Below are 18,730 nucleotides of genomic sequence, written 5' to 3' on the forward strand. Positions count from 1 at the left end.
CCCCCCCCGCCCCAGGAATTTACAAGAGGAAGTGAAGAAGCAGAGATGATATACAGATGGACACACACACGGAAGTCACCAAGTTATTGGCACACCCGAAGCTGCACTGTAGTCAAAGATTGCATATGTGTGTGCATGCAGCTGTGTTGCACTGCCACCTGTCAGACACTTAAAAAGGAGCAGTGCCTGTCAATACTTAGAGACAGAAATAATCATAATGAAATGGTCAGTCTTTAATCGAACATCGAACACTTGAGCTCTTTTATTTTATTTATTTACTTTTTATTTATTTATTCATTTACTTTTTATTTATTTATTTATTATTTTTTTAACATTTTTTATTTATTTCTGAGAGAGAAAGACAGCGTAAGAAGGGGAGGGTCAGAGAGGGAGGGAGACACAGAATCTGAAACAGGCTCCAGGCTCTGAGCTGTCAGCACAGAGCCCAATGCGGGGCTTGAACGCACGAACCGCGAAATCATGACCTGAGCCAAAGTCAGCCACCCAACTGACTAAGCCACCCAGGTGCCCCTATTTATTTTTTTGAGAGACAACATGTGCACACTCAAGCAAGCAGAGTAGGAGCAGAGGAAGAGGGAGAGAAAATCTTATGGATGAAGATGTAGGGCTCCATCTCATAACCACGAGATCATGACCTGAGCTGGAGTCAGGTGTCAGACGCTTAGCTGACTGAGCCACCCCAGCGCCCCCTGAGTTCTTTTACACGAGTCTTCAGCACTCACTTACCGTGACGTTCGGGTGCTGAGGCCTCCACCCTCTCCCCAGGCTTCCCTTCTTCCCAGCCTGATGTCATGGGCCTTCCTCCTCTGCTATCAGGAGGCAACCCCGAGGGGGAGGTTGAGCCCACGCTCACGGAAGCCTGTAGCCCTTGCTTAGCAGTGAGGTGGAGACAGGGATGGTGTTGGTGAGCTCTCCCAAAGCTGGGATAATGTGGTGACTCTTTCATGAACTGGCCTCTGCCCTCCGCAACACACATCACCACACACCTGTGCATGCGCTCTCTCACTGAGCATACACCCAGGGCACACCCACCACATGCCCTCATCAGAGGCCACAGGGGCCCCGTGGCATCTCAGTCATAGGGGAGGATGAGCAAAGCCCTGGAGCCACCAGGGCAACCACACATCTCACCTTTATCACCATCTCAAAGGTAAAGACGCCTGTGAAAATGTAGTCCATGTATTTCAGAGCCTAGAAACAGCAGGAAGGTTATTGTCAAAGGCTAGGCTGAAAGCTTGAGCTGAGACTATTTCAGGGGGAACACGTTTTCCCTCCAGGCCTCTGAGCAAGACACCTCCTTGGCCAGGGGGGCTGTGGGTCACTGTCATGGGAGGAATCCCAGCTGGCAACAGCCCTGGCCCTGGGCACATCCTCACTATTCCTGTCTATAACTTGGGGCTGGACCAAGAGGTGCCCCCAGACCTTCATCCCCACACCCCTAGAGGGAGCAGACAGGACTCTGGCACCTCCCAGTCCCTCCACAGCCTGAATGAGGTGCTCACATTGTTCCTGGGTGAGTCTGTCCGCACAGGATCCTCAGCTGCCAGGGCAATGCTGCTCAGGGCAATGACCACGAGGATGACCATCTCAAAGTACCGCATGGTCACGATGTAATGGCAGAAGCGGCGGAGCCTGTGGGGCAAAGCACAGATCACCCGGGACCCACATGTGGGCTGGGCTGCCCCTCCCCCCCCCACCTCTCCACCCAATCCCACCCACTCCACCCCTGCACCAGAGCACATGCTTGGCCTTTCCCTGCAAGAAAGTGTTATGCCAGAACCAAGCTGTACTAAGTATCTCTGGATTGGGAGACAGCAGCCAGCTTATTGATGGTGACTCAGACTCTTGAGAGGGTGTCTCAGGAAGAGGGGTGGGAAGGCAGGGGCCAGCAAATTATAGTTCACAGGCCTGTGTGTGTCCATAAAGTTCTGTGAGAGCACAGCCACACCCACTCATTTACTTCTGCGTGTGGACAGCCGTGCCCTGTACTGATTTACAGGCCTGCTGTACGTGGCATGGAGGGGTTGCTCGGAGAGGAGGAGGTTGAACACCAGCACTCCTATGGACAGCAGGCCGCTCTGGAGAGCCCAGGAAGCTTCTCTAGGTCCACGCTGGTCTGTGTCTGTCTGAGCCCCCAGAGCTGCATGCACACACCTGTACTTAGTCCCTTGTCCACCTTCAGCACTAGTCAGCATCACTGACCACTATTCTGCTGTGTGGAGGCACGTGCCAGACAGGAGGGGTGCAGTGGTGAACAAGGGCACCAGAGTACAGTGTAGACATAACCCAACAGGAGACTCTCAGATGCTGACAGGTGCTAGAACACAGCAGTAGATGGTGACCCAGCAGGTCTGGGAAGACCTCTATGAGGGCAGTGAAGGTGACAAGGAGGAGCAGTCACAGAACCATTGTACAGGGCAGACATATGTCCCAACTCTGGGCTCTGCCCCTCCCTCTTACCACCACTTCCCTATTCCCAGGGCCTTAGGTCTGAAGGAGCTCCCACCTCCGGGCCACACCCACCCACTTCTCTCTGCCTTGAAGGGCCTACTATGCTCTTTTCCTCTTCACCACAGCCATTGCCACACTCTGGCCCCCACACCCACCAGAACCGCTCTTCCCATGGCCATGCCTCCCTCTGCACGTACACACCTTTCTTCCCAGCTCCAGGATGCTCCATCTCTGCCTCTTTCCTTCTGCATCTCAGGGTTGAGTATCCACCTTGAGCTCCACCCCTAGCATCTGCCCCTGAACTCACCTGGCCTTGAGATGTCCACCAGCCACCCCAGCTCTGCAGGGTCTGCGTTCGCCTCCCTAGCTTGGTGGGGCCCCAGCCATCAGGCGGAAACTCTGGGTGTCATCCCTGACATCCCCTTCTCCTTCCACATCTAATTTATCATCAAGTTCCACTGATTCTGTTTCCAAAATTTCTCCCCAAGCATTTCACTCCCAAACCTCCACACATAACATCAGATCTTGTCCATCTTTTCCAGAAAACCCTGACCACCTAGTAAATGGTGTCCAAGGACTCTGCTGACATGCAGCCTGTATTGCAACTGACCCCCAGCTGTCTCTCCACGCTTCTCGGTGCTCTGAGGGCAAATCACAGCCTCTTCATAGGACACAAAACAGCTGGCTGGCCTCTGTGCTTTTCCACTCGGTCCTGTCTTCAGCTGTTCTGCACCTGACGCCCTCACTAGACCATTATGATTTCTCTACTCTCCACAACGAATGCTTGTTCCTCTCTCTTCACCTTAGCTCTCATCCACCCTTCAGGATTCAACTAAGATCCCTACTTCCTCCAGAAAGGCCCCCTGACATTCCCCAGCTGCTCCCAGATGTTACCTGTCCCCTCCTGCACCACACAGCAGTGTTCACAGGCAGGGCCACATTCCCTAACAGAGCAGAGCAAGCTCCCAGGAAATGTGTGTTGAATGAAGGCATGGAGAAAGGGATGGAGGATGGAAAATGGAGACTGAATGGAGCGACTGCAGGCTGGAGGGATGGGGACAGAGGATGAAGCCTGACTCAACCAGATCTGGCTGCTTTCTGGCCTCCCTGCTCCAACACGCTGGCTTTTAAGTGCTTCCACTTTTGCTCTATCTATTGACTCTACCAGGGATGGTCTCCTTCCCCCTCCTCACCATTGTTGCCGCCCACTGAGACCAAACATGACCTTCCTGTCTTCACTTAGCTTATTAAGGACAGGGATCCTTGTTTGTTCTGCTCATTACCATGCATTCCCAGCACCTAAAATGCTGTTAGTATGTAAATATTGGTTGACCCAATGCAGCAGTTGGGCTGATGAGTGGATGAGAAATGCTGGTGACTTCGTGATAAGCCGAGAAGAGAGAAATGGGCAGATATGTGAGTGAATGTGGTGCGCACACACATGCATGCATGCACAGTGGGCATGATGGAAAGGTGGACAAATGGAAGTGTGCATACATGATGGACCATGAATTAGGTGCACGTGTGTGGCAATGAACCCTCGCCACAGTGGGGGTTAACAGCAAGGCTCTGGGACTGACTAACTAGGTTTAAACCCTAGTTCTACCATTAGGGCTGACTGGCTGTGTGTCTGTGGACAAGCCATGGACCTTCCCTGTGGCTTTGTGTTCTCCTCTGTAGGGTGAGGTAAGAGAAGTATGTCCTTGCAGACTGCTGTGATGCTCAGGACATTAGAACATGCAAAGTACACGGAATCAGTTGGTCTGCCGGGTCATGTCAGCATACCCTGCTACCATGCACTTGGATCATGGTCACAGACATGGGACAGGCACACAGCATGGGCAGGTGAAGGAGACTCACAGGTTGGTGGGGCTTAAACAGAACATGGAGCTGTATGGGACGATAGGTCGGGGGCCACTCCTCATCACGTCATCAGCTTCTACCTCCTTCTTCCCCTCAGCTTGGCTTTCCAGGTCCACGTTACCACCTACAAGGATACAGGGCCACCGAGTTAGAGGTGTGGCACACGAGGAGCCCACATCACACAGGGCCACCGAGTTAGAGGTGTGGTACATGTGAAGCCCACATCACACAGGACTCACCCAGGCGACAGATGCGGTCCCGTCCCCAACCATACAGGTCTGCAGGGATCCAGCCAGGGAAGGGTGTGTGGCTAAGAACACAGCTTCACATGAGACTCCCTCCAGTCACAGTCAGATCACAACTGAGAACTGAGACAGCACTGAAGACCCTCCTCATTTCTTGCTGTACCAGGGTCAGCACTGTGCCCTTGGCTGTGGACACCTCTGCCTCCACCAGGGGCCATTGGTCTAGATGTTCTACGAACACCAAAGTCCACACTGGCCCCAGAGACCAGGACCGGTAGGCTCCCCTCCCCGGTTCTGAGCTCAGTGCCTCCCTGAGGAAAGGTGAGAATGCCCCACTGCCTCTGCAGGCATCTCGGGCCAGGAGGGCGGGGAGGAGCAGTCCTGGACACGGATGCCCTCCCGAACATGGTGTTCCAGCCAGACCCTGCCAGGGATTCTGCCTTTAGGGCCCTGGCAAATACCCACAGAGCTAGGGCAGTAACCCAGGGAGGACCTGAGTACAGCATACATCTCGCATGGGTTCTGCCCCCCACTTCTTACACCCTGCCCCTCAGCCCCATCCTTTGCTTTCCCACTAATCAAATTACCTGGGGTTAAAATGGCCATGACCTTGTTTTTGTTAAATTGATTTTGTTGTCTGTACATAGTGTTTTCCTCACAGTGACTTTTCATTTTTAACTTTCCTGAAGTATGTTTCCATTCTCACGGATAACAGAGTACCTGAGACCCCAGGGGCAGGAGGGCAGTGCAGTGACCTGGAGCTAATGCCTATTGGCATACCCCATTTTTACTTCTTACAAGACACATAAAAGCAGAGGTTGTCAAAGGGTAGCGAAAATGAGGGTGGCTATGCCCAGGGCCTGTGTGGCCACTAGTCCTGCAGAAGACAGCGGGGCCAGAGAAAAGTCCTGGCTACACGCGGAAGAGCCCGGGCAGCAGCAGCAGCTGTCAATCCACCAAACTCCTGGCTGATGGCATAATTATATAATCTTCTCAGAAAGCAATTTGGCAATAAAGTCCTAAAAAATTCTATTTGTTGATTTAATCTGTAAGACATTATCTTCTAAGGAAATCAAACAAGCACACAAGTCTGTATTCACAAAGGTGTTTGTGTTAAGTTCTTCTACAAAACAAAAAATCATAAAATGTACAGCTATAGGAGGAAGACCATGTATATGAATCATCTTACTACAGATATTAAAAATGTCTACAAATAGTTTCCATGAGAAAAGAAACTAATGATATCATAAGTTTAAAAAAAGGCTACATACTTGTATATCCAAGATGTACTCAACTCCAAAAAAATAATGTGTATGGGAAGAGAAATAACGCGAAAATAATAATAATACTAGTAATAGCAACAGGAATCTCTTAACGGCTGACAGGAATTTTAATTCTCTTCACTATACTTATAACAATTAAAAATTGTTTCCATGATGAGCATAGATTACTTTTAAATTAAGAAACATTTATGATTTTAAAACCACAGCATTTCAGACTCTCGCACAGTTAACAGCGAGGCAGGACCGATATAGACTCAGTGAGGAATTCTACTGCTCGAAAGGAGTAGAACAAAGATGCTAGACCCTGGATGGAAATACTCCTCCTGAAATAGATTTACAGCAACAACAAAAGTCATCACTTAAGTAAAAGCAGACCAGGAAAAAAGGAGAGGATCAAAATGAAACTGCTGCAGACTAAGTAAACTCATTGTTAGAAGTTAGGGAAAAGAAAAAAAAAACTTGACAGTAACAAAAGTTTAATCACGGAACAGGATACTTCACCAAGCAAAATGGCCAGATACAGAGCAAAGGATAAAGAAAGGAGGAGAACATTTGCGAAAAACAACCATGTGCCGGACATCATCCAAGTGCTCTGTATGATCCAACAGCACTCACTGCATGCATTATTATCTCCATTTTCTTTCTTTTTTTTTTTTTACTTCTTTATCTAGAGAGAGAGAGAGAGAGAGAGAGCGAGCGAGCGCAGGGGAAGGGCAGAGAGAGAAAGAAAATCCCAAGGAGGCTCTGCACGGCCAGCACAGAGCCCGGACCAGGGCCCAAACCCACGACCGTGAGATCATGACTTGAGCCAAAACCAAGATCTGCATGCCTCACTGACTGAGCCGCCCAGGCGCCCCGTTATCTCCATTTTCTAGATTACGAACTGAGACATTACCTAGTGAGGACATGGCCTACCAAGGCTGGGGTAAGAGCCCTGCGTTCCGGGTCCCTACAAAGTAAAGAGCTACATGAGGGTTCCTACTGAACGGCTCCCCTCGAAGAAGACTAAAGTGAGCCCAGACTGGTGGTGCTCTGGGCTTCTGGGAAAGCAGATGTCATGACAAAAGCACCCCCTCATCTGGCCCTGCAGATTGGGCAACCTTCTCACCTTGAAGAGAATGTAAACCCCACAGACACCCATGCTAGAGAGAGAATTCCTCTCCTGTACATTCAGAATGGCACCACCTATATGCCACCCTTGGAAGAACTGAAAATGTAGTCAATGGATTCATTTTATAGAGGGCTTCATTATCTCACAAAACCCCAGGCAAGAAATGGTAGATTTAAGTCAGTCATATATGAACTCTAAATAAAAATACCGCCAAATGAGGGGCCCCTGGGGGGCTCAGCCGGTTAAGCTTCCAACTCTTGATTTCAGCTCAGGTCATGATCTCACGGGTTCGTGAGTTCAAGCCCCATGTCGGGCTCTTTGCTCGCAGACGGCGCAGAGGCTTGGGATTACTGTCTCCCTCCCTTCGCCTTGGCCCCATTTGTGCTCACTCACTCTCTCTTCCTGTTCCTCCCCCACTTGTGCTCTCTGGCTCTCTCTCAAAATAAATAAACTTAAAAAAAAAATGCCACCAAACATACAAGGAAGCAAGATCACCATGAATGAAAGACAGCAGAAACAACAGATTTAAACCCTCCCTAGACTACAGATACAAGAATATTTTTAGAGACTTTATTTATTTACTTGATTTATTTTTGAGAGAGAAAGGAGACACAAGTGAGAAAAGGACACAGAGAGAGGGAGAGAGAATCCCATGAGGGACAGAGAGAGGGAGGGAAAGAGAAGCAGGGCTCACCAGAAGCCGGGGTCAGGCTCACCCAACATGAGGCTTGTGCTCACCCCATGCGAGGCTCACACTCATGCACGATCATGATCTCAGCCAAACTCAGATGCTTAGCTGACTGAGCTGCCCAGGCGGCCCCAGATTCAAGAATTTTAAAAAAAAATTTTTAGATGAGAAATATAAAATAGCTAAATATAAATATGTAAAGAAACAAAAAATGAATCTTAAATGAACAAACCATAAAAGTCTATAAAATTAATCCAGCATTTCGTGATCTGTGACAGAGAAATGTAAATGGACTCATCCTTCCACTGAAAACAACTATAAAAGCAAACTAAATACATAATGTAACTGTTTAAAGGCACTGGGAACCAATCAATGTGGACAGAAGCCAAGAAGCCACAATCCTTGGGAGAAGGGAAGCACAGAAGTGACCCCACAGTCCCCCCCACCCCAGCTTTTCCCCTAAGGCCATGTTGCTCTTTGTAGTGCAAGGAAATAGAATCCAAGCAGAAAGCAACAGTCTTACAACGCAGAAAGAGAAAAAGACTAAAGTTACAGAATAACAAAGTGTCTGGGAATGAGAGTCACTCCATAAGCCCCAATTACCCTTCCTTCACTGCTGCACATAGGCAAAATGAGGCTGGTCTACACTAGAAGCAAATGCCCTCAAGGAAGCTCAAAGGAAAGAGGATAAATGAAGGTTTGATCCTGGGGGTCAATGCCAACAGAGATTTAACTTTGCTATTACTTTTTATTAGGATTGTTCTTGCTTCCGTTAGTGTTCTAGTTTCAGAGCTGCACAGATCTTGAATTACTGCCCTTTACCTTATCTTTTCTCTCAGGCCTATTATATTCAGTGCATGGTATTGTCAGGAATGAATATGTCATGTTGTAGCAAGAATGTCTATAGTTAAGGAAGACAGAAAATGATATTAATCAAAAACACAAGAAATAGTAAGTGTTGGGGAGGACACAGAGAGAAAACCCTTCTGCACTGTTGGTGAGAATGCAAATTGGTACAGCCACCGTGGAAAACAGTATGGAGATGCCTCAAAAAATAAAAACAGATGATCCAGTGACTCTACTACTGAGCATTTACCCAAAGAATATGAAAATTTCAATCAAAAAGATATATGCACCATTATGTTTATTGCAGCATTATTTATAATGGCCAAAAAATGGAAGCAACCTAAGTGTCCAATAATAGATAAATGGATGCGCAAGTTGTGGCATATGTATACAATACAACATTACTCAGCATTCAGGGAGCCTGGATGGCTTAGTCAGTTCAGTGTCTAACTCTTGGTTTCAGCTCAGGTTATGATCTCATGGGTTTGTGAAATAGGGCCCTGCCTCAGGCTCTGTGCTGACAGAACAGAGCCCGCCTGGGATTCTCTCCTACCTTTCCTCTGCCCCCAAATACTCCTGCTCTCTCCCTCTCTCTATCAAAATATATACATAAACTTAAAAAGAATTAAATAAAATAAAAAGAATGAAACAGTATGAATGGATCTACACAATATTAGGCTAAGCAAAATAATTCAGTCAGAGAAAGGCAAATACCAAATGATATTACTCATATGTGGAATTTAATAAATAAAACATTCAAGAGGCACCTGGGTGGCTCAGTCAGTCAAGCATCTAACTTTGGCTCCGATCATGATCTCACAGTCTGTGGGTTCAAGCCCCATGTTGAGCTCTGTGCTGACACCTTAGAGCCTGGAGCCTGCTTCGGATTCTATGTCTCTCTCTCTCTCTCTCTCTCTCTCTCTCCTCCCCCACTCACACTCTGTCTCTTTTTGTCTCTCAAAAATAAATAAACATTAAAAAAAGAAACAAAACATTTGAACAAACAAAATAAAAAGAGAAAAACAACAACACAAAGTCTTATACACAGAGAAAAAACCTGGTGGTTGCCAAAGGGGAGGTAGGTGAGGAATGTGTGAAGTGGGTGAAGGTGATCAAGAGTGTAGTCACCATGATCAACACTGAGTGAGATACAGAATTGCTGAGTCACTGGATTGTACTACTGAAGCTAACATTACACTGTATGTTAATTACACTTCAATGAAAAAGTAAAGAAAATGATATAAAGGAACATCTGAGATGCCAGACAAAAAGGAAAGCCAAGAAACTGATAAACCCTTGTGCACGTAAATAAACATGATCCCTAGAAGTCAAAACAATAATATCTACTTTGTAAGATTAGAAACAGGACTGAAACGTCCTAAAAAGGACAACAGTAACAAGGATGTTGGGAGAAATCTGATTACAGCTGCTGCTCTAGGGTCTTAGCATTGCTCAAAAGAGAACTTAGAGTAAAAATAACTGTAGACTTTGTTATGTGTGCACAATAGCATTACTAGAATAATCGCTAGGAAAAAAAACGGAAATAGAGTTCATAGCTTTTTTAAACTCATAGAGGGAAAAATGAGACATGTAAGCAAAAAACAACAAGTTCCTTAATATTTCCAAAAGAAAGAAGAAAAAAATTTGAGTTACAAATGCCAAAAGAATATATGATATAGTCTTCTCTTTAAAAAAGAGAAAAGTACAACACCCATTCATGATAAAAATCCTCAACAAAGTAGGCTTAGAGGGAACATACCTCAATATAATAAAGGCCATGCTGTGAGGGGCGCCTGGGGGCTCAGTCGGTTAAGCATCTGACTTTGACTCAGGTCATGATCTCACAGTTTGTGAGTTCGAGCCCCGCGTCGGGCTCTGTGCTGACAGCTCGGAGCCCGGAGCTGCTTCAGATTCTGTGTCTCCCTCTCTCTCTGTCCCTCGCCTGCTCACTCTGTCTCTCTTTCTCAAAAAGAAATAAACATGATACAAATAAAATCCATGTATGAAAAACCCATAGTTAACATCATACACTATGGTAACAAAAACTGAGAGGTATTCCCTTAAGATCAGGAACAAGACAATGGTGTCCATTCCCACCACTTTTATTCAACACAGTACTAGAAGTCCTGGCCACCGCAACCAGACGTGAAAAAGAAACCAAATTGGTAAGACAAATAATTTTTACTTTTTGCAGATGACTTGATACTATATATAGAAAACCCTAAAGATTCCCATAAAACTATTAGAACTGATAAATTAATTCAGTAAAGTTGCAGGATACAAAATCAATATACAGAAATCTGTTGCATTTTATTTATTTTTATTTTATTTTTATAATATTTATTTATTTTTGAGAGAAAGATATACAGAACGTGAGCAAGGGAGGGACAGAGAGAGAGGAAGACACAGAATCTGAAGCAGGCTCCAGGCTCTGAGCACAGAGCCCAATTCAGGTCTCAAACTCACAAACCATGAGCTCATGACCTGAGCTGAAGTCAGACACTTAACCGACTGGGCCACCCAGGCACCCCTGAAATCTGTTGCATTTTTATGAATAATGAAAATCAGAAAGAGATATTAAGAAAACAATTCCATTTACAATTAACAAAAAAATAATGAGATACCAGGGTGCCTGGGTGGCTCAGTCGGTTAAGTGTCTGACCTCGACTCAGATCATGATCTCGTGGGTCATGAGTCTGAGCCCCGTGTTGGGTTCTGTGCTGACAGCTCAGAGCCTGGCGCCTGCTTCATATTCTGTATCTCCCTCTCTCTGCCCCTCCCTGACTTATGCTCAGTCTCTGTCTCTCAAAAATAAATAAGACTATTAAAAAATAATAACAATAAAAATAAGAAAATACCTAGGAATAAACTTTAACCAAGAAAGTGAAAGACCTGTACTCTGAAAACTATAAAACACTGATGACAGAAATTGAAGACAACCCAAACAAATGGAAAGATATTCCATGCTCATGGATTGGAAAAGCAAATACAGTTAAAAGGTCCATATTACCAAGCAATCTACAGATTTAAGGCAATTTCTGTCAAAATACCAATGGCATTTTTCACAGAACTAGAACAAACAATCCTAAAATTTGTATGGAACAAAAAAAATACCCCGAATAGCCAAAGCAATCTTAAGAAGAACAAAATGGGAGGTACCACAATCCCAGATTTCAAGATACACTACAAAGATGTAGTATCCAACATGGTATGGTACTGTCACAGAAACAGACACACAGATCAAAAGAACAAAACAGAAAATCACAAATAAACCCATGTGTATATGGTGAATTGATCTATGACAAAGGAAGTAAGAACATGCAATGGGAAAAACAACAGGAAAGAGAAGACAGTCAAGCAAGAGCGCAGTTTCAGGTAAACCCTTGCAACAGCAGGGTCAGGCTGCTCCCACAGGGACTCTGGGGTCTAAGTCAGACCTCTAAGCCGTCCCTACCTGAAGCCACAGGACTGGGCTTTCACTCTTTTTTTTTTTTTAATGTTTTTATTTATTTCTAGGAGAGAGAGAGACAGCGTGAGCAGGGGAGGGTCAGAGAGAGAGGGAGTCGCACACTCTGAAACAGGCTCCAGGCTCCGAGCTGGCAGTCAGCACAGAGCCCGACGCGGGGCTCGAACCCACGAACCGCGAGATCATGACCTAAGCGAAAGTCGGACGCTTAACCGACTAAGCCACCCAGGCGCACCTGGGCTTTCACTCTTTACACCCTTCCTTCGTGGCTCTGGCCACCTGGGAGATGTAAACTCTCCTGTTTGTCCACTTCCTGTCCTCTTCCCACAGTGGTCATAGGAAGTCCTTCAAGAGGAGCTGAAGGTGAAGAAGAAGCAAATGTGTAGGAATAGCCAGTGTCCAGTACACAGGTCTTCTTGGACAGATGGCTGACTCCATGTCTGTGACAGAAAAGGTACATAATAACCCTGGCACATGTTGTCATAGATGAAAACCAGAAAGCTACCAAAGACAACTACAGGCATGTGAGGTCCAAAAAACTCGACCTTAATGGGCTCCCAATGGCCAAAGTTGGTACAATCTGAGTATGAAAAGTAATAGTGAGTCCAAAGACTAAAGCACATCAAACACATTAAAAAAAAACAAACAAACAAACTCATGATGATAATTCTCATAAATTCCTCATTGCTCACATCCAGAGTTTCTGAGCATCAGTTTACTATTTCAAAGACCCGTATGTGGGCACCTGGGTAGCTCAGCTGGTTAAGCACGTGACTCTTGATGTTGGCTCAGGTCAGGGTCTCAAGGTCATGAGATCAAGTCCATGCTGAGCGTGGAGCCTGCCTAAGATTCCCCCCCCATCCCCCGTCCCTTCCCCTGCTTGCACTCGCATGTTCTCCCTCTCTAAAAAAATAAATGAAAAAAATAAATAAAGACCCATGGGGTGCCCAGGTAGCTCAATCAAATAAGTGACCAACTCTTGATTTCAACTCTGGTTGTGATATCACAGTTTTGTGAGTACAAGCTCCATGTTGATCACACTGACCACGTGGAGCCTGCTTGGGATTCTCCCTCTACCACCACTTGTGCCCTTCCCCCACTCATACTTGCTCGCTCTCAAAAATAAGTAAATAAACTTAAAAAAAAAAAAAAGACCTGTACATAAAGGGACAGAATTAAGCATGTATGTTGCTTAATACAAATACAAACTGTATTTCAAACAATTGATAAGTTTTTCCTCATGGAAAACATCAAAATACTAAATTAATAAAGAATGACAGAATTATAAATCCATCATTTTGTGACACATGATGAAATCACAGACCTGGGTAACAGACATCAGTGTCTGCTAAACTCTTTAGGCAAAAGGCTGGTGGATGGATCAAACCAAAACCACTGATGAATCTTAGTATCAGCAGAAGGAAACCCCTATGACTCTAGACACTACGCATTCTCCTGGTGTAATGCAATAGAAGTGTCCACCGCCACCTATGAAGCTTCTTCAAAGAGTTTAATTTGATTCCAGTCAAGTCTCTAGATCTATAGTTTACAAACAAGGGCAACTTAACCTCCTGGGGATATTTGGCAACGTGTCTATAGAAGTGTTTCGGTTACCAAGATTACAGAGTGCTTCTGGCGTCTGGAGGGCAAAGGCCAGGGACGCTGTTGAACATCCTAAAGACACAGGACTGCCACCAACACCAAACACGGTTCAGAAGGTTGCTTTCGATCTCATTTACAGGAGATACTGAGGACAGAGGATGTACTAAATGACACCATGACGCAAACAATCAAATTCAGAATGTGGGAAATTCTATGGGATGAATGACATAATTTCTTCAACAAATAAATGCGATTATAAAATAAGAGGGGAAAATTGTTTTAGGGTAAAAGAGACATACACAGATCAAGCAAAATCAGATGAGTAAACTGTATTTGGATCCTAATTCTAACAAATCAATTGTAAAAAGTCATTTTTGAGACAATTGGTGAAATTTAAACTTGGGACAGGTATTAAATAATATAAAATTATTACCAATATTGCTAGGCATAATAATGCTTGTGTCTCTGCTTTCAAAGTTTCCATTTTCTTACAAAAAAAAAAAAAAAACCTTCTGTGGGTGGCCTGGAGAGAAGATAGAGCCACACAAAAGAGCAATTTGGAGGAAAGGCTGGTGTCTCCGCAGGAGCAGCAGATGGCAGGGACGGTGGACTGCACGATGCAGAGAGAAGAACTAACCAGCATTCCATACAAAGCAAAACTACTTTTTACAGCCAATGTTAAAGATTCTTCAAGCACATTTAGAGAGTTTACCACCATCAAACTCATATATCAAATGAGAAATTACAATGACACTTGGAAAAAGATTTAGAAGAAAACTATAGTTTTTCAAAATTTGTAAGATACAACTAAAACACTGCTTACAATAAAGGTTAAAGCCTTAAACACATTAGCAAGGTAGAAGAGCTTAAATGTCAGGAACTGAGTATCCAGCTAATAGCTAGAAAGAAGAATATTATGAGAAAGATGGAGGAAGTAGAAGGAAAAACTAAGAACAGAAATCAACAAAACAAAAAACAAAGATACAATGGGAAAGATCAAGAAAGCCAGAAATTGAGACTCTGATAGTCTATTTAACTTGACAAACCTTTAGGGGGGAAGAAGTTTGTCAATAGAAGGAGAAAAGGAAGGAAGAGAGGGAGGGAGGGAGGAAGGGAGGAAAGGAGGAAGAAAATTAGAAATCTAACAGTGGCCACAACTACAAATCCAGCAGAAACTAAGAAAATAATAGGCCGGCTCCCATAGATAACGGCAGTCACCCACACTCAAGTTCTCCCCATATCCTCTATAAACTACAGAGCCAACAAGGAAAGGTAATAAAATAATCTACAGTCCATACTTACAGCATATGGGAAATAAGAAAAATATAAGCTTGAAATTACATGTAAGTGGGGAAATGAACCCCGAAACCTACAAGCAGGGATTGTGTGGAAGTGGCAAAGGACAGCAGAGTCAAAGTGACGGTGGGAGGCATGGACACGTCAACAAGTGTTCCTCCAAAGAAGACAGGGCCTCACCATAACCAGAGGAATCCAGAGGTCAGGGGCCTACTCCTGGGGACTCTCAGGACCTACACAGGACTAGCAGCAGTGAACTCAGGAAGACACTACTTCTGGAGGAAAAAGGCCTGTTGTGATGTGGGAAACAAAGGCAGAAGGAAATGTGGACAAAATTAATTTTCCTTATAACCTGCAGGTCGTTGGCAAACACTTGAGGCAGACAAGAATACAGCTTTCCGCCAGGGGTTCCTACCATCTTAATGTTGATGATTTGCTAGAAGAGAAAACAACTGCAGCTTGATAACAGCCAGACTTCCAGGATCCTGTGAGTGCTCTTTAGTATATGAAAGTCCCTTTGGAATCTTCCCCTTGTCTTTACCTCCCCCAACTCCGAAGTATATCATCAGCCACTCTTCACAACCCTAGTGCAGCCCTTTCTGCCCATGGGTCTTGTAGCCGTGCTTTAATAAAATCACCTCTTTGGGGCGCCTGGGTGGCTTAGTCGGTTAAGTGTCCGACTTTCGCTTAGGTCATGATCTCGCGGTTGTGGGTTCGAGCCCCGCGTCGGGCTCTGTGCTGACTGCCAGCTCAGAGCCTGGAGCCTCTTTCGGTCTGTGACTCCCTCTCTCTCTGACCCTCCCCTGCTCACGCTGTCTCTCTCTCTCCTCTAGAAATAAATTAAAAAAAAATAAATAAATAAAATAAAATCACCTCTTTGCACCAAAGACATCTCAAGAATTCTTTCTTGGCTGTCAGCTCCAAACTCCCAACACTTCAAACAGTATCACTTAGGAGGGAGCAGCACACTCTGTGTTGGAGGTGGCTTTGGGATGGAAGAAAAGAAAAACAAGTGGCTGTGGTCCAGGGTCCTCCAGAGATGGGGTATTACCACCAGATCAGAACTAGACGGCACTCCCCACTGCATACAGAGACTGGATTTCACTGTCCTAACAGAAGAGGGTACTCTTCGATCAGAAAGCAAGTAAGCTACCCCAGCTCCTCCTTCCTCTCCACAAAATCACTAGTAATTACTGGTCCAGGAAAATTCAACACACACACACACACACACACACACACACACACACACACTTCCTCATTATCAGAAAATGGAACCCAACAGTCATACAAAGCTTCTACCACAAGAAAAAAGAAAGTAAGGACAAAACGTTTCAGCTAATATAAAATACTCCACAAAAATCAATGGCAAAGCAGAGGAAAACTACAACACAACTTTCCAACATGAATTAAATATAATTAGACCAGCAAACTAGCAATAATGTAAATCACCACAGATAAGATTAAAAGCTCAAAATAAAAATGTATGGAAAACCTGACATAAGACATGAGAGCTGACTAAACTCAGGAGAGAAACTGAATAAGAAATCATCTGAGAAATGAAGTGAAAGAGAAAGACAAGACTGTCTCAGAAATCACAAAAAGTCCAAGGGAAAAGAGATGTGACTGAAATTAAAGTAAGACAAAAAAAAAAAAAAAATTACAGAGGTCAAATGCTCCAAGAGAAGGAGTGTGAAACAGGGAATGAGTTTTCAAAAGGATCAGAGAGAAAGTGATACAGAAGACAAAGTAGATCAACATTTGTATAATTGGAATGTCTCAAAAAACAAAAATAAAACAATGTAAAAGAACTAACATTTAAGCCAGTAATCCTAGATTGTTTTCCTGAAATGAAGTAACACCTATTGACTGATTTTTGACAAAAGGGGCAAAGTAATTCAGTAGAAAAAGGCTAACCTTTTCAACGAATGCCAACAGAACAAATGCAAACCCTTGTGGGGGGGGGGGNACTCTTGGAAAGATGGCAAAGAAGAGCTTTCTCCCATCCATCCCATTAGCACAACTAAAAACCCTGGACGTCACATATAAGGCAAATATTGGAGGATTCTAATAGGCAGAGAGAAGCCAGATTGGTTAGGGAGCTTGGTGCCTTAAGAGCAACAGAGCAATATGTTTTTCTTTTCAGGGTTTTCTTCTATGCCTCATATAACCTTGGTCCAGGAGAAGCAACAACTCAGAAATGCCAACAGGCACAGATTTTAAAAGCCCCCCAAAAAGTCAGCTCTCCCTAATGACAGGACCAGGAAAGGTACAGCCTAGCAAGACAGGAAACTTCTAGATGATAACCACTCTACTATAGCCAAACACCCCAGAAAAAAACTACAGTCATTATCTTGGTTCATAGAGCAGAAATCAAGGGGAGCACAGACTTCTACCCTCACTAGATTGTTATGAGATACCGCCCCTGCTGGGGTGGTATCAGAGACAGCCAGGTAGGGAGTAGGGGAGTAGGAACCGTCATCTCACCCTGTGGGAACAAGACCCCAACTCATGTTGTATCAGTAAAGATTACATGGGTAGCCTGGACTACAATTCCTACTCGGAAGTAACGGGGCATCCTTTTCTTTTACTTGCCAGAAAAAGTCCTAGAAGAAAGCCAGGACTTTACCACCACCCAGAGGTTATGAAGTCCACCCCTGCTGTATCAATGGAGGTCACATGAGGAGCAGTAACAAGTCACTCCCACCTCTCTCAGATAGGATGGTATCAGTGGAGGCCCAACAGGAATAAGGAGTTGGCTCCCACTGGGTGTCAACTGAGGTCGAATGAGGTGCTTTCACTCCCCCCCCCCATCTATCAGTAATGAGGCAGTCACTCACCCTCCCCCTGCTGGAGGGGTGTCACAGTAGACCAGCTAAAACAAAAGATTTAAATAAAACTCAGAAGTTTATAACAGAATATTAAACTGTCGAGGTTTCAATTTAAAAAAATCACTTGTCACACTAAGAATCAGGAAAATGTCAATTTGAATGAGAAAAGACAATCAATAGACACCAAGATGATACAGATGATAGAATTATCTGAAAATGATTTTTAAGCACCCATCATAAAAATGCTTCAGTAGACAATTAAAAACACACTTGAAACAAATGAAAAAATAGAAAATCTCAGCAAAAGTTATAGCAAAGAAATATAAATTTTGAACTGAAAAATACAATAACTGAAATAAAAAACTCAATAGATGGGCTCAACAGCAGAATGGAAGGTACAGAGGAAAGGATCCGTGAACTGGAAGACAGAACAATAGAAATTACCCATTCTGAACAACAGAGAGAAAACAGACTGAAAAAAGTGAACAGAGCTTCAGGGACCTCTGGGACTAGGACAAAAGATCTACCATTCATGTCAACAGAGTCCTAGAAAGAAAAGAGAAAGAGGGCAGGGCTAAAGTATTCAAAGACAGAATGGATGAAAAAATATCCAAATTTGGCAAAAAGACATAAACCTACAAATTCAAGAAGCTGAGCAAATCCCAAACACAATAAACCTAAATAAACCCACGCCAAAATACATCAAAATCAAACTTCTGAAATATAAAGACAAAGAAAAATCTTGAAAGCAGCGAGAGAGAAACGACAGCTTACCTATAGGAAGAAAACAATTCGAATGACAGTGGATTTCTCATCAGAAACCATGGAGGTCAGAAGGAAGAGGCACACGTTTTTTCAAGTGCTGAAAAAAAAAGAACTGTCAACCCAGAATTTACACCCAGTGAAAACATCCTTCAGGAATGAAGGGAATATCCAGATACTCTCAGATGAAGGAAAACTTAGAGAACTTGTCACCTGCAGACCTACCCTAAAAGAAATACTAAGGAAAGCCCCTCTAAACAGAAAGTAA

The 18,730-nt window shown here is 44.4% G+C and overlaps 1 protein-coding gene across 1 annotated transcript in view; it reads right to left on the minus strand.

Moving 5' to 3' along the window:
• The window catches only part of CACNA1B (calcium voltage-gated channel subunit alpha1 B), a 198,063-nt gene that overhangs the window by 58,211 nt on the left and 121,122 nt on the right, over window positions 1-18,730 (minus strand). The window contains exons 22-24 of the mRNA XM_077771531.1: window positions 4,333-4,459; window positions 1,524-1,653; window positions 1,153-1,212 (exon numbers count right to left, since the gene is read on the minus strand). Of these exons, the coding sequence (XP_077627657.1) occupies window positions 1,153-1,212; window positions 1,524-1,653; window positions 4,333-4,459 (317 nt within the window). The remainder of the gene's footprint in view (window positions 1-1,152; window positions 1,213-1,523; window positions 1,654-4,332; window positions 4,460-18,730) is intronic.

The sequence above is a fragment of the Crocuta crocuta genome, unplaced genomic scaffold, assembly GCF_008692635.1.
Source record: "Crocuta crocuta isolate KB4526 unplaced genomic scaffold, BGI_CrCroc_1.0 scaffold1013, whole genome shotgun sequence".
In the NCBI taxonomy this organism is placed as follows: Eukaryota; Metazoa; Chordata; class Mammalia; order Carnivora; family Hyaenidae; genus Crocuta; species Crocuta crocuta.